This window comes from Wolffia australiana, chromosome 11 (assembly GCF_029677425.1).
Source record: "Wolffia australiana isolate 7733 chromosome 11, ASM2967742v1".
NCBI lineage: Eukaryota > Viridiplantae > Streptophyta > Magnoliopsida > Alismatales > Araceae > Wolffia > Wolffia australiana.
The window spans coordinates 4,342,323-4,366,364 of record NC_135845.1 but is presented as its reverse complement, the minus strand read 5'-3'; the positions used below and the strand labels follow the sequence as shown (position 1 = coordinate 4,366,364).

The 24,042-nt window shown below is 41.8% G+C and overlaps 3 protein-coding genes across 5 annotated transcripts; 1 reads left to right on the top strand and 2 right to left on the bottom strand.

The window, feature by feature from the left end:
- Positions 1–7: 7 nt before the first annotated feature.
- Positions 8–3,217, bottom strand: LOC144709312 (uncharacterized). Of its 2 annotated transcripts, none has more exons than XM_078582830.1 (8): positions 2,724–3,217; positions 1,377–1,736; positions 1,082–1,302; positions 798–992; positions 632–721; positions 498–561; positions 338–378; positions 8–213 (listed from the first exon to the last, which is right to left on the bottom strand). In XM_078582830.1, the coding sequence occupies exons 1-8, from the start codon at positions 3,013–3,015 to the stop codon at positions 172–174; spliced, it is 1,305 nt and encodes a 434-aa protein (XP_078438956.1). In that variant the 5' UTR covers positions 3,016–3,217; the 3' UTR covers positions 8–171. The 2 variants fall into 2 exon arrangements, with proteins under 2 accessions (XP_078438956.1, XP_078438957.1); XM_078582831.1 differs by having other exon boundaries at positions 498–558.
- Positions 3,218–4,942: 1,725 nt separating this feature from the next.
- LOC144709314 (ubiquitin-conjugating enzyme E2-17 kDa-like) lies at positions 4,943–6,444 on the top strand. 2 transcript variants are annotated; one of them, XM_078582835.1, is made up of 5 exons: positions 4,943–5,024; positions 5,385–5,489; positions 5,909–6,036; positions 6,115–6,219; positions 6,301–6,444. In XM_078582835.1, the coding sequence occupies exons 2-5, from the start codon at positions 5,420–5,422 to the stop codon at positions 6,442–6,444; spliced, it is 447 nt and encodes a 148-aa protein (XP_078438961.1). In that variant the 5' UTR covers positions 4,943–5,024; positions 5,385–5,419. The 2 variants fall into 2 exon arrangements, with proteins under 2 accessions (XP_078438961.1, XP_078438962.1); XM_078582836.1 differs by having other exon boundaries at positions 4,947–5,024; positions 5,403–5,489.
- A 23-nt stretch (positions 6,445–6,467) lies between these two features.
- On the bottom strand, positions 6,468–9,365 carry LOC144709311 (Endomembrane protein 70 protein family). The gene is made up of 2 exons (XM_078582829.1): positions 9,241–9,365; positions 6,468–8,594 (listed from the first exon to the last, which is right to left on the bottom strand). The coding sequence occupies exon 2, from the start codon at positions 8,543–8,545 to the stop codon at positions 6,572–6,574; it is 1,974 nt and encodes a 657-aa protein (XP_078438955.1). The 5' UTR covers positions 8,546–8,594; positions 9,241–9,365; the 3' UTR covers positions 6,468–6,571.
- Between the last annotated feature and the right edge of the window lie 14,677 nt (positions 9,366–24,042).

Sequence of the window (24,042 nt, the reverse complement as noted above, 5' to 3'; positions counted from 1 at the left end):
CAAAAAATAAGAAAAACAGAAGGTAATAAAAAATGGTTATCGATGAACAAAATTAAATAGTGGAACCCACTTTAAATAACGTGGGTTTACAGCGAGCCAATTTTTCAAAAAACCAAAAACCTATCTGGCAAAGCATAGAAAACAGAGAATTCTCGCAGGGTACTTCCCTGGTCAGCCTGCTCCCGTGACACAAGTATCCATGTCTCCTCCAGCCTTATTTTAGAAGAAACAATATTAACCCAGAAATCAACAATGAAATATAAAATAAATAAATAAATCACTAATCCCATGTATTAAACAGGAAAAATGGAACCAAGAAAATTAACAGAAAGCTTACCCGATCAGGGTCAACCAGGTTAAGGTTCTTCCTTAAAAGGGCTGCAAGCAACAAACATCAGAAGGATGATTGATTACTGTTAGACTGTGGTTTAAAGTGTCACTCCCTACTTTAGTAGGGGTTTAAAAGTAAAATCCCAAATGCCTATTTAAGGGAATACCTCGTTTGGGCTTCTTATGAATCCTGCTCCAGCCACAATCATCCACCAAGTCCCGGTCAATCTTCTGCCCAAGAACACAAGAAGTTGAAACCGTGATCTTTAAAATGGTAAATATAAATCGCAGAGGAACATACCAGCTTTTTTCGGCGGATAGAAGTGGGAGATCCACTCCTACTAAGTGCGCTCTGATGGCTCCTACTTGCCTTATTTTTCTTACTAATCCTCTGAAACGCCAATTTGCCTCTAAGACCCAGAAGATTACGCTAAAACTAATCATTGATTCTAGAGAGAGAAACTCACGTCGAAGTCCTCGTCTTTCATCTTCACAACAAAAGCGTCCCAGTCCTCTTTCTGCAAATATGATGGCTTCTGCGGCTCAATTCCTCTCTCTAGATTTTTCTTCACCTGTACCAGAAGCTTGTACTTATGCTGTCTGTAGCAAGATGAAATTTTCTTCCTTGTATAGCTGCTGTTAGGATCAAAGTTATACCTCTCCTGGAGAGAGAATGGACCACAGCATTAAACAGCAATCATGGGAGTTTATCATTCTTAACGACATCAAGGAAAGGTTAGGCGGCGCTTACTGTGAGAACATTAAGAACAGCCCTGTAATCCTCCAATGGGACATCATGGATCTGCTTAAATCTGATGGGGAGAAAATGACAAACGTATGAGTTGATTGATCGCTTGAATGCTCCCGCATTTGGGCCGGTCGGATTGCCGTATTCGTCGAAATCTACAGCCAACCGACTCGCCAAGTTATGATAGGCCAGAGAACCCAAGTCTTTTGACATCTCCTTAGGATCTGGACCAGCACAGAATAATAAGTGACATATTAATTACATAAAAAATCAGTGACTCGTTAAAAATCCTATTTACCTTCCACATCAGTAGATGGGAGGTCAGGGCTCTCAATATTTTCCTCGAAAATGCTCATGATATTCGACTCAGGATCCAGTATACTCATTGCAATATCATCCAGAATGCTGTTGTCACATGGGAAGTCACCATATTCCCCATTATCTTCCGATGTGAAGCACAGATCGTCGCTCACATTGTTTTCCATTAATGGCAGCTGCAAATCCGCATGAGTTACTTCTTCCAAGTAAGTCTGCCCGTCAAGAAAAGCAGGGTTTTCGTTTTCATTCAAATTCCTTTCGTTACTCTCATCTCCAATCGATAATCCTGATCTCGGGGAAAGATTGGGCATAATATCGATTCCAAACCCAGACAAGATATCTGTAAATGAAATAAATAAATAGAGTTTTAAAAAAATCAGTAAATAAATGATGCCTTCCAGAAGAAAACAATCAATGCAAGGACATGAGCAATCGACAAAAACATAATCAAGTTCCTTTCATTGTAAAGAAAAACACAATAGAAGAAATAACAAAGTGGCCCCAATTATTTTCCTTGCAGCAGCTAAGAAACAATATAGGGGAACATGCCTGAGTAAAATTGTCTTCTTACATCTCTCTGGTGAGATCAACTCTTGTATTTCCCAATAGGTGCCACTATAAGAGAAAGTGGGTACGCTTATTAACCTGCAATTTCTACATTGGATTCTATTTAAACACTACATAGTTTCAGAACTGCAGACGTCTCCGACAAGAGTTTAAGAACTTGTAACGAAATGGGGGAGTAAAAAGTCTGTTGCTCCAAAGGTCGACACGTTTCGGACACCTATCTTAAAAGCAAAGGATAAGAAGAAACATTTACCAGGAATATAATTTTTTACAATTGGCAAAAATGGATCAAGAAACAAATAGAGTTTAACCCAGGAATGTGTCAGAGATGGATGACAGAAATAATTACAACAGAACAAATATGACTAACAAGTCGTATTACAACACAACAAACAATTATTTGTTTTTCAAGAAAAAAGCAACAAATGCGACTAACAAATCGTAGTCGAGACAATTCTCGGAAGGAACACCGATTAGGTGGTTTGAGGACACGTGCTAGGAAGTTAATTGATCCAAGGGTCGACACGTTTGAGACACCCATGAGAAAAGACAAGGGATTTGTCAAAAAAAATCTTCCAGTCGGCCAAAATGGATAAAAGAACGGATAGAGCCGCACGATACAAACATTAAAATAACAAAAAAAACACCACTAATAAGTCTCGGAATCGTGAATTTTCAAAAATAACATAAATTGAAAAAATAAAAATCCATTCAATATCGTCCACAAACAACACGCACACACGGAAATCAGAGAAAAAACCTATCTGCCGGAGCTCCTTCCTCCGGAGGAACAGAGTCCGAAGATCCTCGTGCAGAACGCGAAGAATCTCCGTCCTGGACGCAGCCCTAGCGATCAAAGTAGCCTGATAACTCAACAAATTACACATCCGCTGCCGCGCCAACTCCCCCAACTCCGTCTCGCATCCCCAAACCCCAATCGATCCAATTTCCCTGCTCAAAGAATCAATCACAGACTCTTCGCTCCGCGCGCTGGAGCAAATCCTCTGGTGATCAAGCAACACCTTCGCGATCTCCGCCTCGATCTGCTCCATGCCTTCGAATTCAAGATCTTCGAGAAGCAAGACGAGAGACGACCAGCGGTCAACCTTGCCGGCGATGCCCTCATCGTTCTTCCGCCGCCATAGAGCCCGCCTTCCTCGGCGCCGAGCTCCTGGCGGTAATCTCTCCAGTCGGGACAGGTGAAGGGAAGACGGAAGGGAAGAAGAAGATTAGTAACCGTTTCAGAAAACAAGAGAAATGGGGGGGCCTTTTATAGCCGCCGGGCCGGTACCGGCCGAGCCCATACCGGGTTCCCGAAGGGCCCGCCGTATCCGGATCAGCGTGCCTGCCTAGAAAGATAGGGGAGATCGCACAAAATCGGTGACCGTTTAAGTACTATGTACTAGGCATTAATAATGATTATCCCTAGTTGCCCACTTGCCCACCCGCCACAGTTTTGTAGACTCGCGTGATGTCATAAACCATAATAAAATATTAATAATATCCCAGTGGAAGCTTTTTTTTTTAGTTAATGCTAAAACCATGGCTGGGAATGTTCCCGCCTTTACTGTCATCAGTCACGTGTCTTGCGTCTTCTGGGGACGGTCACGGTCTGACTAAAGTTCGGTTGATTTGCCTTTTTAGGTTTGGGGGGACGCTTTTAGTCTGGTTTTTGTTCGAGAATCAGACCAGCTCCCGAAAAATGTGACAAAATGTGCTTCCTCCTCTCGGAAACTTGTAGACCTGGACTGGACCGTATCGGATAGATTATTAGGTATGGGTTTAGATATTTGCTTAAAACCGAGACCGAGACCAAGACCGGTCAAACTAGTCAAAATTGGTTGGATGTAATGATATGGAATGGTAATTTGGATAGTCACCCTTTGCACTAAGCCTAAAGTAAATCACTGGCTTAACGGAATGGAACGGAAATAAACGAAGGATTTTGTTCCTTCCTGGGGGTCAGAACAGATGACTGACGGCGGCAATTGATAGAATCAATGATGGGATCATCATCTGTCCCTGAAAACTTAGGAAGGATGAAAACTTTACTCATCAGACATATCATTAGGTATGGGTATAGATATTTGCTAAAAACCGAGACGGAGACCGAGACTAGTCAAACTAGTCAAAATTGGTTGGATGTAATGAGATGGAATTGTAATTTGGATAATCACCCTTTGCACTAAGCCTAGAGTAAATCACTGGCTTAACGGAACGGAACGTAAATGAACGAAGGAATTCGTTCTGTTCTGTGGTCAGGACAGATGATTGATGGCGACAATTGATCGAATCAATGACGGGATCGTCATCTGTCCCTGAAACTCAATAAAGATGAAAACTTACTCACCAAACAGATCATTAGGTATGGGTTGAGGTATTTGCTAAAAACCGAGACCAAGACCAAGACCAGTCAAACTAGTCAAAATTGATTGGATGTAATGAGATGGAATTGTAATTTGGACAATCACCCGTCACATTAAGCCTAGAGTAAGAGTCACTGGCACCTGATGGCTTAACGGAACGAGACAGAAATAACGCAAAGGATTTCGTTCCGTTTTGAGGTCAGAACAGATGGGGGATTGTCATCTGTCTCTGAAACTTAAGCAGGATGAGAATTTAGTCATCCGTCATTGACGAGCACGGATGAGGAGGACGATAACAACAGGATCGGGTCAAATTCTTGGCCGACGTGGAAATTCTTGAAATTTTTTTTTATAATATTTTTCCTCTTAAAATGGTTTTATTTGAGTTTACAATTGCTGCTATCAACCCCACAATAAAATATGATGAAGGCCGAAAAAAGGATAAAATGCTGTTAAAACAAAAAAATAAAGTTAGAAATAGAACAGGCCTGAACCGGTCCGAGTGGGGCCGGTTCAACCTTTTGGCCGACGTGGCAGTTCTTGAAATTTTCTTCTAGAATTTTCTTTCAGCGGTTTCAGAATATTCCGTTGAGTTTATATAGCTACGTGCGGATTTGTCCCTGGTGTTCGCGTAGAAGAACTCAGAGAGTGGAGCATCTCCCTCGAGGTTGATCTGGTGTCGTTTAAACGATCACGTAAGTTTGCTATATTCTCTATTTGAGAGGTAGTAATTGTGAATTCTAGGATTGATTTTCTTTCTTAGATTTCGTTGATTAAGTGCACCTAGGGCTTCAATTTCGCAAATCTGAGTAATTTTCCGAGATCTTGCGTTGATGACGATCGCGGAGCTATGATCTGTTTGAACAACATGCATGCGGTTAGTTTGATGCATGATGTTTTTGGATTTCCGGTCTGGTGATCTCTAGCTGCTTCTATCGTTCATTTGTTTTTTCTTTCCTTCTTTTCTTGTTCGCACACTTGGCCTGCAGATTGTTTTGGTCCGTGGAGATATTTGCATTGTTAATTCTTTGATTTTTCAAATGGCTGTGAATTAGTTAATTCTCGAGTCGCAGTAGAAAGAACAACAATTATGGCCTCAAAGAGGATTCTGAAGGAGCTCAAGGACATCCAGAAGGATCCTCCTACCTCTTGCAGCGCTGGTATGGTCCTGCTCACTTCTTGTCCATTTCTTTGCACAGAATTTATGGTATAATCAATTCATATGAAGTGAAATGAAACGACCAAGAAGAAGGGAGGGGAAAGGGGCCCTAAGAGAAGAGAAAGAGAAGCATTTCTGTTAGCAAATTTGGGATACAATAAATCTAGTTTAAATCTCGGACAGGATACTGGGATCCAAAAATCATTTTATGTTCTTGAATGGAGCAAAATTTGACCATTAAGTTTGAAATCTTCTGTTGACGTTATATGTTCTTGTGTCAAGGTCCAAGAGAAGATGGTAGCATTATTTATTATTATTATTGAAAGAATGGTAGGATTATTATTACACAGACAGGTGTTTGGCACCTTTCTTGTTTTTGCAAAATAACAGAACATTATTATTTTTCTTTTATTTTTTCAGGGCCAGCTGCTGAAGACATGTTTCACTGGCAAGCGACGATCATGGGTCCGCAGGATAGTCCGTTTGCAGGTGGCGTGTTCTTGGTGTCAATCATCTTCCCCCCAGACTACCCATTCAAGCCCCCAAAGGTAATAAATAACAATTCCGTGCTTCATTATCCATCGAAATTTCATTAAGATTCGGGAAATTATAAAAATAATGTTCAGGTAACTTTCAAGACCAAGGTCTATCACCCCAACATCAACAGCAACGGCAGCATCTGTCTGGACATCCTCAAAGAACAGTGGAGCCCAGCCCTCACCATCTCCAAGGTGACCCATTTCTTACCAATTTTAATATTTTACCATATGTAATCCTTAGTGTTGGTCATAATTTTTAGTTGAAACTTGCAGGTCTTACTTTCGATTTGCTCGCTTCTAAACGACCCCAACCCGGAAGACCCTCTCGTGCCGGAGATCGCAACCATTTACAAAGCAGACCGCGCCAAGTACGACGCCACAGCCCGCAGCTGGACCGAGAAGTACGCCATGGGCTGAGCCCAATTAATCTCCCAAAGGAATGACCCAATAAAACATCAGCCAAATCTAGTAGAACTGTTCCATCAATAATGCAGCACAACCCGAACAAAAGCAAGGAAGAGAGAGACAGAGAGAGGGCCGGAGCCTAGTCGATCTTAACAGAGGAGAAGAGGTAGTGGACGAAGTAGAAGGAGGTGAGGAAGCCGACTGCGCCAGTGGAGAGCATGATGGCGAAGGCAATGAGGAGGGAATAGCCGAGGTAGAGGGTCGCCGAGACCGGCCCGCTGAGGCTCTTGAGGTCGAAGATGAGGTAATTGATGGAGTAGAGGAAGACGTAGAGCGAGACGGAGCCGGATGCAAAGAAGGCCTTCCACCACCACTGCCAGTCCTCCACGCAGAGGTGCATGTATGTCAGCACCACCGCAACCTCGGCGCAGACCACAACGAGGAGGACAAGAACGATGAAGAGGAACCCGAAGACGTAGTAGAACCGGCCAAGCCAGATGCTGGACAGGATGAAGAAGAGCTCGATGAACAGCGTCCCGAAGGGCAGTGTCCCAGCGCCGAGGACCAGCAGCCATGACGGGTACTTTCGCGCTGGCACCTCCCTGGGGATCTGGTTAGTGCGGACGGGGAACTGGATCGGCTCGGCCCGTGTCCCCACCAGCCCACCCACCAGCGTCAGCGGCACCGAGATGCAGAACCAGAGGGCCAGCAGCAGGAAGAACAGCGATATCGGGATCGCCCCCGAGCTACGACTCCCCCACAAGAGGAAATTCAGCAGCGCCAGCAGCAGGAACACCACTCCCGGGAAGAACCCTGCCGCCGCCCACGCCACGCCTCTCCAACCCTCTGATCCCCCCTGGAGGGTGATCCACATCCGCACTGCCACATACCCCGCCACAGCGCCGAGCAACAGATAAAGCACAATCATCCCTGTCAATAGCATCCCCCGGGAGGCTGGGGACATGAACCCCAGCGCGGCGAAGACGATGGTCACCACCGCCATGCCCCCGATCTGCACCCCATCCCCGACCATCACGCAGAGCAGCTTCGGGTATGGCGGCTGGCGGAACACATCTCCGACCACCAGCTTCCATCCCGAGAGTTCCTCATTCATCTGGGCCTGCGCCTCCTTGTCCAGCTCCTCGTACCGGGTCAGGTCCCGCCGCACCGTCCTCAGGAAGATCACGAAGACGATGCCGGCCAGGAAGAGGATGACCATCATGGAGTTCATGATGGAGAACCAGTGCACCCGCGCGCCCTCCATCTTCAGATAAGCGTCCCACCGCGACGGCCACTTGATGTCGCTCTTGACGAAGGCCACCTCGTAGGTGAAGCTCACCTGCTCCCCCGCCCGCAACGGCTGGAGCTGGCTCGGGTCCGACGGGCACTCCCCCGCTGCCGCCACCGCATCATACATGTTGAGCCCCTTCGCGTCTCTCTTCACGCTGCAAGGGACGACTTCGATCTTCACAATCTGGTAGCCGGTGGCCGGGCCGGAGGGCTCGGCGGTCACAACGATGCCCTCCTCACCAGTACTCATGATCCGGGTGCCGCGGGCGTCATACTCGTGGACGGAGATGGTGAACTTGAGGTGGTTGATGATGAAATCCTGGCCGTCCTTGTTGTCCTGGAGGGTGAACCCGACGGGGAAGCCGGTCCACTGGATGGTGGCGCCGTTCTGGCGGGTGAAGCGCATGGCGGGGAGGTTGTCGAGGATCATGTTGACCTGGTAAAGATCGCGGGTGCGCTGCTTGAGGAGGCCGGCCTCGACGTCGGTCAACGGCGGCGTGGTGCAGAGGAAGAGAGACTCGTTCTGGTTGATCTTGAATCTGTAGGGGGAATTGTCGATCTGGTCGCCCATGAGGAGCTCGCCGAGGTTCTCGGCGCTCTTCTTGATGCCCTCCTTGGGGCGGCAGTAGGGCAGGCTGTAGTAGCTGAAGGGGAGCTCGGTTTCGATGGAAGTCAACGAGTTGACTTTGGCGTAGATCTCCTCCCCTTGATTGTAGGTCTTCATGTAGCTACCAGGGAGGTAGAAGGCGTCGCAGAGGCACGCGTACGCGGCAAAGGCCAAGATCCAACATGGCCATAACCCCCCGGCTTGGGGCCGATCCATGGGTGCTCTTCCTTATAAACTTCCCTCGAACTTCAGATTTCTTAATTCCCTGTCAGAATTCATCGGATTCAACAAAAAAAACAGAGGAAATAAGCAGATTTACAAACTGCCCTCCAACTTCAGATTTCTAAATTTCTTGTTCAAAGTTCATCAGATTCAACCATAAAAACAGAGGAATTGAGCAGATTTATGAAGTTCCCTCGAACTTCAGATTTCTTAATTTCCTGTCAGAATTCATCGGATTCAACCAAATAAACAGAGGACATGAGCAGATTTATGAAGTTCCCTCGAACTGCAGATTTCTTAATTTCCGGTCCGAGTTCATCGGATTCAACCAAAAAAACAGAGGAAATGAGCAGATTTATAAAGTTCCCACGAACTTCACATTTTTTGAATTTCCTGAGAAAATTCTTCGGATTCAACCAAAAAAAAAACAGGGGAAATGAGCAGATCCGGCGACGAGACGTCGCCGGATCTGACCAAGAGATTGAGGAACAGATTTCCGGTACTTTTCAACTGGGAGATGTTCAACTACGGGAATGAATTTTCGGTCAGAGTTCAAGCTATTGGACAGTTTTTGAAACGAAAGGCGCGGATCGAAGGAGGAAAAGAAAAATTAGAGATTGACTGAAGAGAAACGACACAAACAATAGCAAATCGTCGGAGATGATCAAGAAGGAGAGGCGGAGGCGTACCTGAAACGGAGATCGCGGGTTAGGGCACGGGAGGAAGAGGAACTAGAAAGAAAAAGGGGGTTTAAAAGACTAAGATAGTCCCTCGTCGGCGCTGCCAGCATGAAAAAAAAAAAGTAAATTTATTCCCAGACCCATAAGTGTTTGTCAATGCGACTGTTGTCCTTAATTTCTCTCTCTCTTTTAATTATAATGTTATTCCCATGGATATTTAATTCCCCTAACATTTGTATGTAATATTTGTATCTGCCCATAAAAGGCTCTCAATTACAGTATTTGTCTTAGGCTTCCTTTTCTTTCTTTTATGGGTTTTCTCTCTGCCGAAAAAGGCCTTGTAATATCCATATTATTATTTTACTGTGTGCTTCTTTTTCTCAACTGTTTCTGGGTGGAATGGTAGATCCACACGGGTTTTTCATATAATTCATTTTACCCAATTACAGAGGGGGAGATAATAGTTTTGATATAAACTATAAATTTCCATATTCGCGTCAATTGTTTTTTCTCTCCAACCCGAAGACTCTAAATGTACACTCTGGCCCAGTCAAAGTCTCTCTCTCTCTCTCTCTCTCTCTCTCTCTCTCTCTTCCTCTTTCCCTCTCCCTATCTCTCCTGTTTCTATCCTTTTCCCTCTCTCTATTTCTCTTTTTCATCTCTCTTCCTCTAACTCTCCCCCACCCTCTCTCACCTCTCTCATTCTCTCTATCTCGTCCTTTCCCTTTTCCCCTTGCTCTTTCCTATCTCACCTCTCTCTATAAATCTTTTTCTTGTCACATCCCTCTCCCTCTCTCTCTCTATCTATTCTCTCTTCCTCTCTCTCCTTGTCCTCTTTCACATCTCTATCTCTCTATAAATATGTATCTTTCTCCTCTCTTCTTCTCCCTCTCCCTCTTTGTGCTCTCTCACATCTCTCTCTCTCTCTCTAGATATGTATCTTTCTCCTCTCCCTCTTTGTCCTCTCTCACATCTCTATCTCTCTATAGATAAGTATCTTTCTCCTCTCTTCTTCTCCCTCTCCCTATTTGTCCACTCTCACATCTCTATCTCTCTATAGATATGTATCTTTCTCCTCTCTTCTTCTCCCTCTCCCTCTTTGTCCTCTCTCACATCTCTATCTCTCTCTAGATATGTATATTTCTCTTCCCTTCTTCTCCCTCTCCCTCTTTGTCCTCACTTACATCTTTATCTCTCTCTAGATATGGATCTTTCTCCTCTCTTCTTCTCCCTCTCCCCTTTTGTCCTCTCTCACATCTCTATCTCTCTATAGATATGTATCTTTCTCCTCTCTTCTTCTTTCTCTCCCTCTTTGTCCTCTCTCAAATCTCTATCTTTCTCTAGATATGTATCTTTTTCCTCTTTTCTTCTACCTCTCCCTCTCCCTCTTTCTCCTCTCTCACATCTCTATCTCTCTCTAGAGATGTATCTTTCTCCTCTCTTCTTCTTTCTCTCCCTCTTTGTCCTCTCTCAAATCTCTATCTTTCTCTAGATATGTATCTTTTTCCCCTTTTCTTCTCCCTCTCCCTCTTTGTCCTCTCTCACATCTCTCTCTCTCTAGAGATGTATCTTTCTCCTCTATTCTTCTCCCTCTCCCTCTTTTTCCTCTCTCACATCTCTATCTTTCCCTAGATATGTATCTTTTTCCTCTTTTCTTCTCCCTCTCCCTCTTTGTCCTCTCTTACATCTCTATCTCTCTATAGATATGTATCTTTGTCCTCTCTTCTTCTTCCTCTCCCTCTTTGTCCTCTCTCACATCTCTATCTCTCTATAGATATGTATCTTTCTTCTCTCTTCTTCTCCCTCTCCCTCTCTGTCCTCTATCACATCTCTATCTTTCTCTAGATATGTATCGTTCTCCTCTCTTCTTCTCCCTCTCCCTATTTGTCCTCTCTCAAATCTCTATCTTTCTCTAGATATGTATCTTTTTCCTCTTTTCTTCTCCCTCTCCCTCTTTGTCCTCTCTCACATCTCTATCTCTCTCTAGATATGTATCTTTCTCCTCTATTCTTCTCCCTCTCCCTCTTTGTCCTCTCTTACATCTTTATCTCTCTCTAGATATGGATCTTTCTCCTCTCTTCTTCTCCCTCTCCCTCTTTGTCCTCTCTCACGTCTCTATCTCTCTATAGATATGTATCTTTCTCCTCTCTTCTTCTTTCTCTCCCTCTTTGTCCTTTCTTAAATCTCTATCTCTCTCTAGATATGTATCATTCTCCTCTCTTCTTCTCCCTCTCCCTCTTTGTCCTCACTTACATCTTTATCTCTCTCTAGATATGTATCTTTCTCCTCTATTCTTCTCCCTCTCCCTCACCCTCTTTGTCCTCTCTCACATCTCTATTTCTCTCTCTCTATATGTATCCTCTCTCCTCTCTTGTTCTCCCTCTCCCTCTGTCCTATCTCACATCTCTATCTCTCTCTCCTCTCTTCTTCTTCCTCTTTCACCTCCCCCTCTCTCCCCTCTCTTCTTCTTCCTCTCTCACCTCCCCCTCTCACCCCTCTCTTCTTCTCCCACTCTCACCTCTCTCTCCTCTCTCCCCTCTTTTCTTATCATCCTCTCCCTCTCTGTCCTCTCTTCCTCTCTGAGCTCTATCCCGACCTGTCCTCCCTCACCCGCCTTTCCCTTTCAGATTATGTTTCCATATATGAGAATTAAAGACCCAAATTTCCTTTCTATAGGAGTTGATGAAGTTGGGCAGGACTCATCAGATTTTGATTCCATTTTTTGGTGATAAAATGAACAGGAGTTGTTATCAAATCTTTAACTGACAATAGTTAGATGACTCATTTTCTCTAGCTGTCCTCACTCCTCTCTCTCACTCTCTCTTTCTCTATCCTCTCTCTATCTCTCTCTCTCTCTCTCTCTCTCTCTCTCCTTCGCTACTCTCTCGCTCTCCCTCTCCCTCTTTGTGCTCCCCCTCTCTGTCCTCCCTCTCTCTCCCTTCCTTTCAGAGTCTGTTTAAATACACAAGGACAAAACACACACATTTCATTTTTCTTCACAAATGTATAAAGTTGGAGCATGACTTATCAGATTTTGATTCTCACTATTTGGTGATAAATATGAAGGGAGAAGTCAAGTTTTCCAACTCACAAAACAATAGATGATTCATCTTATGATTTTTCTATGGAGAAGACTTTTATTGTTTGATAACATGGATATTTATCATGCAATAATGTGTCATTCCATAATTTTATATTCTAATTTATTATGCATAATCATAGTGTTTCTTAAATTTATGTTATTTAAATAAATGTGAATGAAAATATGAAACGTGAAATTAAAGTCCAAATTATTGTGGAAATTCCCTTGAGTTATCACGTTTCTCAAAATTTTAAGGTTAATTTCAAATAAATAACATTTAATTTCCTGAGAAATAATTAATTTAACTAGAATATAAATAAAATATTTATTTTTTTATCTCAGGAATTTTAAGGTTATGGATCTATGTATTGGGTCGCACATTCCATTGGACATGCATGGTTCTGATTTTTTGATGGATCTACATGAGTCCGTCAATTGAACCTTTTGGATGTGACGAGTAATATGATCTGGTTCTTTGCCATTCATGAATTCTTGTTTTGACAATTCATTTGATTCATACATATCATTTTTAACTACGATATATATTCCTAGATATGTATAGGAGCTTCTCAATTATAAATAGTCCACGATCAACTTGATATCCCAGTACCCTACTGATAATATGCAAATTCATGCATTTATATCATGTGCATTACATGTAATATTGAAAATTATTCATTCTAAAATGCATATTATCATATTATTATATCATGTTAAGATATAATTGTCAAATTTTGGTTGTCATGTTTTTATACAACTTCCTTCAGTGAACACACATTATAGTATTTTTTTGAAAGATGGCACATGTGTTAAACATGTGGCAATCATTGGATACCAGTGAAATGACTGGTGCCCTTTGGAATTGATGTTTTCACGACTTTACATGAGCGCAGAAAATGGGATATAAAAACATAACATGTGCCATTATGTGATTGGGCTGAATTTAGGAGGGGGAGAACTTTTGCGTCATTGAAGCACATCAATCAAACTTCCAGAGATGTGGGGATTGAGGAAGATACACCGACATCATGGAGGAGAAGACACAATTTTATGGTACCAATCAAATCCAAGGTGGCTATAGTTTCCCTTAGCTCCTCTCCCTCTCACATCTCAATCCACATATCAGGAGCAATGATCAATTGTAAATCAATATTTGAACCTTGCCTCCAATTGTGGTTGGGAAACATCTTTGTCCTACTCACGTCTATGTGTTTTTTCCTAGGTTATTATCAATGATACCTAGGGGTTTCACCATCCCACACGTATCTATGATAACACCCTAACTTCGGTCTTTATTTCATGCTATTAGCACAATTTTATGCAGTTAAAGAGCTTAAAATAGGGTTGTTATCATCAATTTACATGAAAATTCTGTTTTCAAGTGATTTCTGATTTTCCCCTAATTTTTTGTTAATTCTATGAATTTTAAGGGATTTATTTGAGCTTGAAATAATTACTTTTGAATGAAAACAGCAAGTTTAATATTTAATTTCGAGATTTATCAGTACGGGGATGAATCAGGAAATTTCCTAGAATTTTCTAGGACTTTTTAGGATTTTTTAGGATTTTTATGAGATTTATTTGAATAAGAAATGCATTTTTTAAAGAAAAAAAGATATATTTATAAGAAAAAAAGAGTATTCACATTATTTTCAAACTTTGAAGGGTCTTTTTGTAAAGTTTCGTTGCAGTGATACCCTCAAAACAGCTCTCGGTCGTGGTTGCAGGCGTAAAGATATGATTTAAAATTTTATAGGGTTTTATTGCAATTATTTAATATTTTTTAATGTTTTTAGGAGAAACCAGAGGAGAGAGAGTGCGCAAGGGGCATATACACAATTACTTTTGGGGGGTGTCCAGCAGAAATTCCAGGCTTTTAAGGACTTTTCTGCAAAAAGGAGAATTCAAAATGCGCCAGCCAAGGAGAGAGCGACACGTCATGGCGTGTTAAAAAAAGAAATGAATAAATAAATCAATTTAAATCCAATAGATTAAATTGGTTTAAAATTCATTTATTAATAACTTTTGATCCTGAAGTCCGATTGAGATGATTTTTTATGGATCTGTTTGCCTTGATTCCCTCTTTCTATCTGTTCATTCAGATCCAGCCTATATTGATAGATAAACTTTAATTACTAAACGGGGGTAAAATAGTAATTTTTACCATGTAACCTAAGTATAAAAGCTAAATTTCGAGAGGGGGAGCTCATTCTTGATGGTGCTCTATCACAGCTGCAAGACAGAGAGGAGCTCCAGCTTGGATCAACTTATTTGGTACTTTTTCCTTCATTGTATTTTATTTTTTTGGTGTATTTTGGATATTGTTAGTTGAATCTCGTAATCGTTCTTCTTAATTTCTGTCTGAACTTCTAAATCGCTTGGTTTGAGCGGCATGTACAAGCCCTGACTAGGATTGAGAGGAGAAATTGAGAGATTTACCTGGCTATTCACGTGCATTTCAAGAAAACTGTAAAAAAAACATAAAAGGGTTAACTTTCTAGGAGATTGAATTTCCCATTCCATTATTCAATCGAGTAGTTGTTCATGAATTATCAAATCTACAGAATCAACCAAAACACATCTAAATATTCTTCTTAATCTCTCTAATTGACTTCTTTGATCCTTTCAATTGGATCAATTATTTCAATTTAGAGCCCTTATTTCTTCTACTTCTCTCATCTATTCTACCCCCCTTTCCAAATTTCTCATCTAATTAGGGTGATTTAATCTCTGTTGAAGATTAAATTAACCCCAATCAGGTTCAAATTATTCAAGAAGAAATAGTGCAGGGACGCGGACGAACGAATTTTTCGTCCGCTGGGACGAAATTCGTCCCGTCCCTAAGCGCTGAACGATTTTACGGACGGAAAATCGTCCGACGGTCCTACGAACGGGATGAATTTCGTCCCATGGGACGGAAAATTTGTTGGTCTGAAAGGTGTTGACGTGTGACAGACAAATTGGGACGAAAAATGAAAAACAAATTGTTGAATCCCGTACGAAATTTAAGGCTTAAGATTAGAATTGCGGTCAGTTCCATTGTCCTAAATCAAATTAATTTGTGATTTTTAGTAAATTAACATTAATTAGAGATCTGCAGAAATATATGTGCATTGGTTAAATTTTGAATGTTTGTTGTACATACGTTAAAATTAATTGTAGAATTGTAGGTAAATCTAAGAAATTGCACTATTACATATTATTCTCGACCTATTAAAAAATTACGTTAATGGGATCAATTTTTATTACTTTAGTCAAATAGTATAGTTAATTTTTATTCTCCTCCTTCAGTTTAAGCCCTCGGGCTGAGTACGTAAATAAATATAAAAATGGCAAACCTTTACTTTCTCCAAAATAGAAAAGTGGTAGACAATAACTGTAGTGTTCAAAAGGTATTTCTAGTATTTTCAGTACGAAGGAAGTCGATAAATAATACGACGCCGAAGACTGGTAAGCACCGAAGCCGCATTGTAGCCGCACCGAGGTCGCACCGTACCCACACCATGGCCGCTTCCCCCGACCAAACGGCCGGCCACTTCCTGAAAGTACATGGACTGATAATTGTGAGTTATAGATGAATGTTTAGTGAGAGATGAAGTATATGACACAATAATTTTGATGCACATTATATCTAAACGGTTTGGAGTTTGTTCATCAGAGTGACGCACATTGGTGGGTGCGACGGTGAGCATCGTAGCATTGAAAAGTGTGAAATTCCTGTGGCGATAAATTAATGCTAGAATATCTCTACGAAAATGCACAGGTCATGGAGTCACGCCGAAGAATGTCAACTTTGAGCAGTAAGACGAATCAACAAATCTCAATTAATTGTCAAGGAAAAATTAAACACCACGTTCCACAGCTGTACACCGCAAGTGTTCAGGAATAAGCAAAACACGCGTATGTCAAAATTCGTAGAGTAGATCTAAGGAGAATTTAACTCAGTAATTGTTTTTAATCAACATTGAAATTGTAATCGGTAGAGAGTGAGGGATTGAATTAGTATCCGGCTAGGCAGACTGTATTTACAATGATGATATGTGTCGTGCGTGAATGGCACACCGCGATCATATTGTCTCTTCCGTTACTCTGTAACATGAGACGTAGAGAGTTAATAAAAGAGAAACATGTTTATGAAAACAAGGAAAGCGATAGAGCATAACCCACCATTGGTCGAGCTGTCATCATCATTGGAGTCATCATCAGAGTCGTTGGAGTCCCGCTCTTCACGACGGAACCATGCGCGAAGCATCATCAACATTTCAATGCTCTCCGCATCAAGCCGTGATCATCGGTACGTTGTGATGCCTCGGCCGACTGAAAAAAGTCGCTCGACCAGTGCACTGGAGGGACTGACGGTGTGGAATTGGCATGCAATTACCATCAGATTTGGCAAGTACCGCATCCCAACATCCTTCCACCAACCTATGGGGTTGTCTTCCTCCTCACTGCATGGGATGTTAATATACGTATCCAGCTCTTGCCTCGGCGTTGACTGTGGGCGTTGATGACTACACGTACGCGTATATTGCCGCTTGGATAAATATTGCCTTGGACGCCGACTTAGCGTCAACATCACCCGTTCTGTGTCGCTTTCATCTCCTCTTGTCGTAGCCGTAGAGTCCAATAGATTGCCAAGATAGGAAAGCACACTCTGTCTAGTCGAAGGATGAACCACATCTAATTTTGAGAACGGATCTAGTGTTGCCGCTGTTGCGACAGTATTATTGGCCCAAAGCACCATTGCATACTGCATCAATTTTCTATGCATAGCACCACACACTGACCGTAGTGCATTCAGGTGATCGGCATCCAATGTTGCTCCTGCACTGTTCGTGGCATGGTCAAGATGCGTCGTGAGCTCCGCCACATATGACGTTACTTCAGTTATTGGCAATTTCTTCGTCGTGCAGACAAAGTCAGTTCCTTGGCATAGTGGCCCAAGGATGCCTAGGTATTCGTCTATCATCTCCCAGTCCTCCTGACACAATCCATACTCTCTGGTGGGCTTTAAGGAACCGCATAGCCATGTGGTCCAGGACTTCTTTCTTACCAAAAGCACGGTCTAACATCATGAAGGTTGAGTTCCAGCGCGTTGGGCAGTCGATCTTTGTCTTGTTCGAATCCGGCAAATCAAACATCTTGCACATGTCAACGTATTTTTCCATACGCTGCGTAGATCCTTGAATGGCATTCACAATGGCTCTCACGCGTGAAACGGCTTCCCCCAAAGGTGCTACTACTGCCATAATATCTTCCTCAACATTTGAATCACTCGGGTCTTTCGTGTCCAATGGTGTTACTGGGCGAACATCTCGGACACGTAGTAAATTAGCTGCAGGTGGTTCTGGATTGCGAATGGCTTTGAGGCCGGCCTGGATGACGAGGTTCAGCACATGGGCAAAGCATGGTACATGTCGGTCCATGGTGAATTGGGGGTTCACTGTCTTCAACTAATCCACAATGGAAGCAATCATTGTTTGGTTGTTGGAAGCATTGTCCGTGGTGATGGCACATATCTTCGACTCAATGCCGTAATGATATGCCACTTCCACGATGATCGTCGCTAAGTTCAAGCTGCTATGTGATCCCTTGATCTGTCGTAGTGCTAGAAGAAGCTCACATAGCTTCCAGGTGTTGTCGATCCAGTGAGCAGTGATCCCCAAAAGGGCAATGTTGTTTTGGGATGTCCAAGCATCCACAGTAAGTGATACGCTAGAGACATTTGCAAACATCTCCACCAGCTTCCCTTGGACATCGGCGTACATCCTTTGGGCCGTCGCCTTGACCGCATCTGGGCCGGGAATGTCGCCCATCACCTGTGTCCCATAGAACCACAACCTTCAGAACGACTTTTTCTTCACAAGGCGCCAAGGAAGGTCGTTGTCGCAGATAAACCTAACGAACTCTTCTTTCGTCTGCTCAATGGTGATGCCGGGTAAGTATAACTTACGTGAGAGTAATTCGTATTGTAGTATGGTTTTCTGCTTCAGTTTGCATCCACTAATTTCATCGTGAACTCTGCGGTGCACCTTCTCTTCGCCAAAATACATTTGTGCTCTTGTCTTTATTCCTTTTGATGACGACCTTACGGATGGGGTTCTCTGCTTGACAAAGCGTGCAGTGATTACTCGTCTGGGCCAGTTTCATCAAAATAATCTAAAACTTTTGATCGGTTACATTTGCCGCTACGAGTTGATAGGTTATCATCAACCTTGACTGCAATGCAATCTGGGGACATCGACGGCATAGCCTTAGCCGTCAATTTTGGGGTGGTGGCAGATGTGGATTCCATTAATCTAACTGGACAATTAATAAGACACAATCATTTATAAATAAAGTGTGACTTACAGTAACCACTAAATTTTGATCGACTACGAGATTCAGTAAAACATTGCAATCACATAATGCGAGGAACAGAAACAAAGAATAAATGCCGAATAGCGAGAGAATAGAGAACGCTACATAACAAGAGGAGCACACAACACATAAGGAAACAAAAATCAGTTAGACAACATCTGTGTTCTTCCCCATCATCGGACATAGCTACAGAAACAATTGAGTTAAAAGTTTAAAACAACTAAGCTTGGTTTTGAACATGGCATGCTCGTGACTCGACTAGCCACCCATTGCCGCCGCTATCTGCCGAGGGGACTGTTGCTGTATGTGCACCAGGGGTGATGTGGTCGTCGCGAAAAGGCTGGGCTACTATAACGCGTACAGCGTAAATCATCTCCTGTAAAAAGTTATGTGCTTCCCAAAAAGCTGTATCCGTGAAACAATTATCTGGTACCTTTTGGGGGGGATCCGGAACCCCAAAAAGGAAGGGACGCAGATGGGATAGAAGGCGGTGTGAACTTTCAATGACGAGGGCGTGCTGCCAGGGCGTGCCATGTGGAAGCAGGACTGTTGGGGACAGAAGACAAAGTTCAGCCGGTGGTGGATTTGAAGAAGGCTTTGGGGAGTCGGAGTCCGAATCCGACGAAATGTCGATGATGTCTTCATTAGGGTGATGATAGGCCAGGCGTTGGAGGACCAGCCGAACACTACGGTGCGGAACGCAACGACTACGATGCAGGGTACCCTCGCATGGCTCGGCGTGGTGCTGACTTGTCAACGATGATCAAGGCATAGCTGTCAGTCTAGCCCGCGACTCCCGTGTACCTGGAAAATTTTCCAGTGGATGACTTTTTGGAGTAAAACCGAGTACCTTTGGTGATTCTGGCGAGCAGTAGAGCCTTTTGTATGGAGGAAGTGTTCGAGCGATTAAGAACTTCCGAGGGGGCTTCCCACAAATGAAGCCCAGGCCAGAATGGGACAAGCTGGGGAAAAGAGATGGAGATGTAGAAATAGGTGAGAGAAGGGGGGATGCGATGGAGGAGGGGACACAAGGAAGACTATGAAGATGGAGAAAACCATCACAATTACTATGTAGCTGTGTGGAAACCATCCAGATTTTGTCGGGATATATCAGAAAAAGATCTCCGTATGATATACCAGACCTGGGAATAACTGAGAATATGGAAATTTCTTCTCGCAAGGATTTAACTACTCGTCTACCCCTGAGTTCGATCTACGCATAGCACATATCTCCTGATGAGATCAATATTGCAAAATATTTTTTAAACAACATACATAAAACTTATCCAAAGGAGTAAGTTCTGAACACAAATGTGCTTAATGGCGCAAAGAATGGACATCAACCAAGCTATGAAAAATGGGATGCAACACAACGGCAATATAAAAAACCCATTGAAGGAGGAAGTAATGAGAACATACCTTTACATCAACAAAAGTGGCGGAAGATCGCCCCACGCCGGTCGCGGGAGAGTGGAGACTAGAGAGTACCGCCTGTAGAGTGGAGAGTGGAGAGTGGAGAGTGGAGAGGGGAGAGGGAAGCCGGGAGAGGGAGATGGAAGCCGGTAGAGGGAGATGGAAGCCGGGAGAGGGAAGTCGGCAGGTGGGAGAGGGACGGCGAGAGAGGGAAGCCGGAAGAGGGAGAGGGAAGCCGGGAGAGGAAAGCTGGGAGAGGGGAGAGGGAAGCCGGGAGAGGGAGTTGGAAGCCGGGAGAGGGAGAGGGAAGCCGGGAAAATGAGAGGGAACCCGGGAAAATGAGTTTTAGGGCTGAAAATTGCAGACTTCCCTTCATGTTTTTTCGTTCGGGACGTAGGACGGGACGAAAATCCGTCCAGGTATTCCTGGACGGGACGGTTTTTCCTGCGCCGGACAAAAAATCGTCCCGTCCTTCGTCCCACAACAAACACAGGACGGTGATCGGGACGAAAGTCGTCCCGAACCGCCCTCATCCCGTCCCATCCTCGTCCCGGAACTATACAAGAAGAATATCAATTGGATTCCTTTCTAGCTTCCCTTGGACGACACTCGTACTTATCACTACACATCTTAAGTAGAGTTTTTATAAATTTTATTGTATAAGCTAAAATTGACAACAAGGGTTTAAAATTGCATAAAATTTATCCCTATTTTTGGCTTATCAATCTACCAAACTCCACTGCTCGTCGGCATGCACCCAACTCATCTCCGTTCCCACTAGCAATGGTAAATCCACATCACTTGCGCTCATTCCACCGCTCGCCGGCGCAAATCTGCCACCATCTATGTAAAAAATCAAGGGTGGTATTTAGTTCATCCACTCGATTCTACTTATGCCACTGCTATTGACCTGGCTCTCCTAAAGTGCCGACTAAGGTATTTTAATTTGAATTATTTAGTAATTCAGTTATAAATTTATGTAAAAATTCCCAAAATTATTATATAAATTTGAATAAATTAGGTTGATTAAGATACATATTTTCTCACCATTTTATAAATGTACTTAATATATTATCAGTATTTTGCTTTTATTAAGTTGTATTTATCGTAAAATAAATATACAATTCCAAAAAATAAAAATTAATGCTAAAATTCACTTCCTCTATACTTGCTTTGTGTGGATTCAACCATTTCTTGTCATGTATTTGTAGGGAAAATTACAAATATTGTTGCATAAACCATAAGCCTTAAATGACATATGTAGCTCTAATTTATGGTTCATCAAAATCACTTTGCTCCTTCAGAATTAACAAGGCCTCGTGTGTCCTTTAATCCAGAATACATCTAAGTTTGATTATGAGTTTTAGATCAGTTACCTTTCCCCAAAATATTTATTCTTCCAACCGTCATCTAGATTATCTTAATCCTCCCAAGAAGGTCAAGACATTCTTGATCATTCTGATATTCTCTCTATTACTCTCATTTATCTTACTCTTACTTATAGTGCAGTCATCCATCTTTTATTGAATGCCATAACCAAATCTACTAAAGTTCCTCTCTATTGATCGACCCCTTATCGTGATATTCCATGTCAAGTGCGTAAGGTAGACTATAAGTTTTATTATACAACTCTCATGGAGAAAGTGATTATTTCCACTAAAAAAATGACTTTACCACCAACCGTAGTAAAATTTGAATCCCTGTAATGTCGCTTAAAAATAGATGTCCTAATTGCTTAATTACTTGGGCTAGGGAGCTATGGGAGAGGTTCAATGGCCTGGTGATCGAGCTCATTGGCCAATGGGTGCAAACTTGGCCAAGTCCACCTAGTTCAATCTAAGTCAACTTAGACCCAATCATGTCAAATAACTCCAAATCGGGTCACCCTAGATTCCTCAAGAGACCTGACTTGGCCAAGTTGACTCAGTCTGCATTTAGTTAACCGGGATGCTAACAACGACCAACCTTGATTGAGTTGAATAAATTATGACCCAATCAACCCAAATTTAAGAACATGATGTACCTGAGAAATGGTTGTACACTATCATTGCTGAAGGCCTGCACACACAACCAGTCATGTGCGTACCATCAAAATCAGACGGTATTCCCCGTATCCTTTTTTTATCTCCCCCATCCTTGGACAATGATCGATTCTGATTGGTGTAGACCTTGAGAAACATGTTCGAATTGGTAGTGCACGTACTTGTTGGAAATATGAGACCCATAAATTTCATTTGAATTAAACTTCAGATGAATTGATATTCTGGGGAGGAAGGGAACAAATAGAGGTTGAACTGCGGGCTATACAACAGAAAGAATCAATGGAAATTTGGGATCCAGCATTATCCACTGTTTTTTCATATTCAAGTGGTTAAGTTTTTCGTAACTCATGAAAAATAAAATAAAAATAAAAATGTGGTAAAAAGTTAGTTAGATTTTTGTATTATATTTTATGCATTTTCAGTATTTTGATGTTTCATAATTTTCGGCACATCCAAATCATTTAAATACTCTGGATTCCTAGAGATCTTCTATCAATTCTCTCACAATACTTTCCCCCTAAATTTTTTGCATGAAATGATTTTGAATTGTGTAAAATCCTTGTGGACAATATTGGACTGACCAACGAAGAAGATTTTATAGTGGGTTAAACTTTATAAATTTCGATGCGTGGTTTAGTATCATCCACATCAACTTAAAAATGTACTACACCATCACACTTAATTATTTTATTTTGCATTTTCATTAATATGGAAAGAGCCTCTTACGTTTTATATATTCATTGACATCAAAAAAAATTATTTTGATATTATTAAATGATAAATAGGAAGAAAATAGTGATTTCTGAAATTTTTTACCCTCTGTACTGAAATTATTCTATAAAACAATTAGAGTTTCTTATCCAAAACTTGAAGTCAAGAACAAATCATAGAATATTTAATCAATCAAGAATACTAAAAATTAACCTTGAATCTGGATTTCTCTAATGAACACTTCTTTAGGGCTATTTACCACATGAGTTCCCTAGAGAAAATCATGTGACACCATACGATGTTTGCAGATTTCAATGTTAGCCGGATAGAGGAAATATATTAATTTCATTATTAATGATTTAGGATATTTATATTAGATTCATTATGTGAGCTTTCAAGGAGTATGTCCAAGCTTGGGGTATCAAGAAATGTAATAGATTAGAATAAATTAATCCCCTCTCCATAGAAATGTGATTATTATATATTCTAAATGAAGGAGAAATAGGGTGCCCCGATTTTGACGATTTTACCATATATGCATTCACAACAAACCTAAAATGATATTTTGAGACCAGAGAGGTCACTATATATCCATAGTTTCTATAAAAGATTACACTTCACAGATTATAGATCAAGATGTATATTGACAACACAAACATAAAATAAAATATATTCCATCAACATTAATAATTTCTAGGTACAAAGCAGTTGAGTAACACAGTGAGGGAATGATGCCTCTCTTCTAGCATTTATCAACAATCAAATTGACATGATGTTGGCCAAAACTTTTGCTTGGACTCATGAGAGTGGCTTTAATATACAACTGTCCATCTATCAATTTTTTCAACTTTTTTCTTCCATAAGAGTAATTTTAATTTATATTTTTATTATGTGAGAATTATAAAATAATGCACAATTGGGATCACAATATGATATCATCTGGATATACTTGGACTTGAATCAGGTAAAATTCCCTACTCACAGTGAATATAGTCATATCTTCACTACATCTCTCCAAAAAATGAAATTCGACTTAAAATTTATCCACAAAGATCTAATTGTTTAAGTTTTTGAGGTGCTTCTTATTCTTAAAATCCCATCTTGTATTTTGGATATTCAAAATGTAGAGAGTTTTTCACGTAGGCTTTTTTTTATCAATTTAATAAATTAAGTCTCAAATTTATTTGGAAGAATTTAACATGT

Bases quoted from the DNA above. Each gene is read 5' to 3' on its own strand.
- LOC144709312 (XM_078582830.1), bottom strand. From the start codon at position 3,015: ATGGAGCAGATCGAGGCGGAGATCGCGAAGGTGTTGCTTGATCACCAG. The intron at 562-631 runs GTATGTTCCTCT...GTTCTTGGGCAG, and splicing joins CTATCCGCCGAAAAAAGCTG to AAGATTGACCGGGACTTGGT. The intron at 214-337 runs GTAAGCTTTCTG...TTCTAAAATAAG, and splicing joins ACCTGGTTGACCCTGATCGG to GCTGGAGGAGACATGGATAC.
- LOC144709314 (XM_078582835.1), top strand. From the start codon at position 5,420: ATGGCCTCAAAGAGGATTCTGAAGGAGCTCAAGGACATCCAGAAGGAT. The intron at 5,490-5,908 runs GTATGGTCCTGC...TTATTTTTTCAG, and splicing joins TCCTACCTCTTGCAGCGCTG to GGCCAGCTGCTGAAGACATG. The intron at 6,037-6,114 runs GTAATAAATAAC...AATAATGTTCAG, and splicing joins ACCCATTCAAGCCCCCAAAG to GTAACTTTCAAGACCAAGGT.
- LOC144709311 (XM_078582829.1), bottom strand. From the start codon at position 8,545: ATGGATCGGCCCCAAGCCGGGGGGTTATGGCCATGTTGGATCTTGGCC.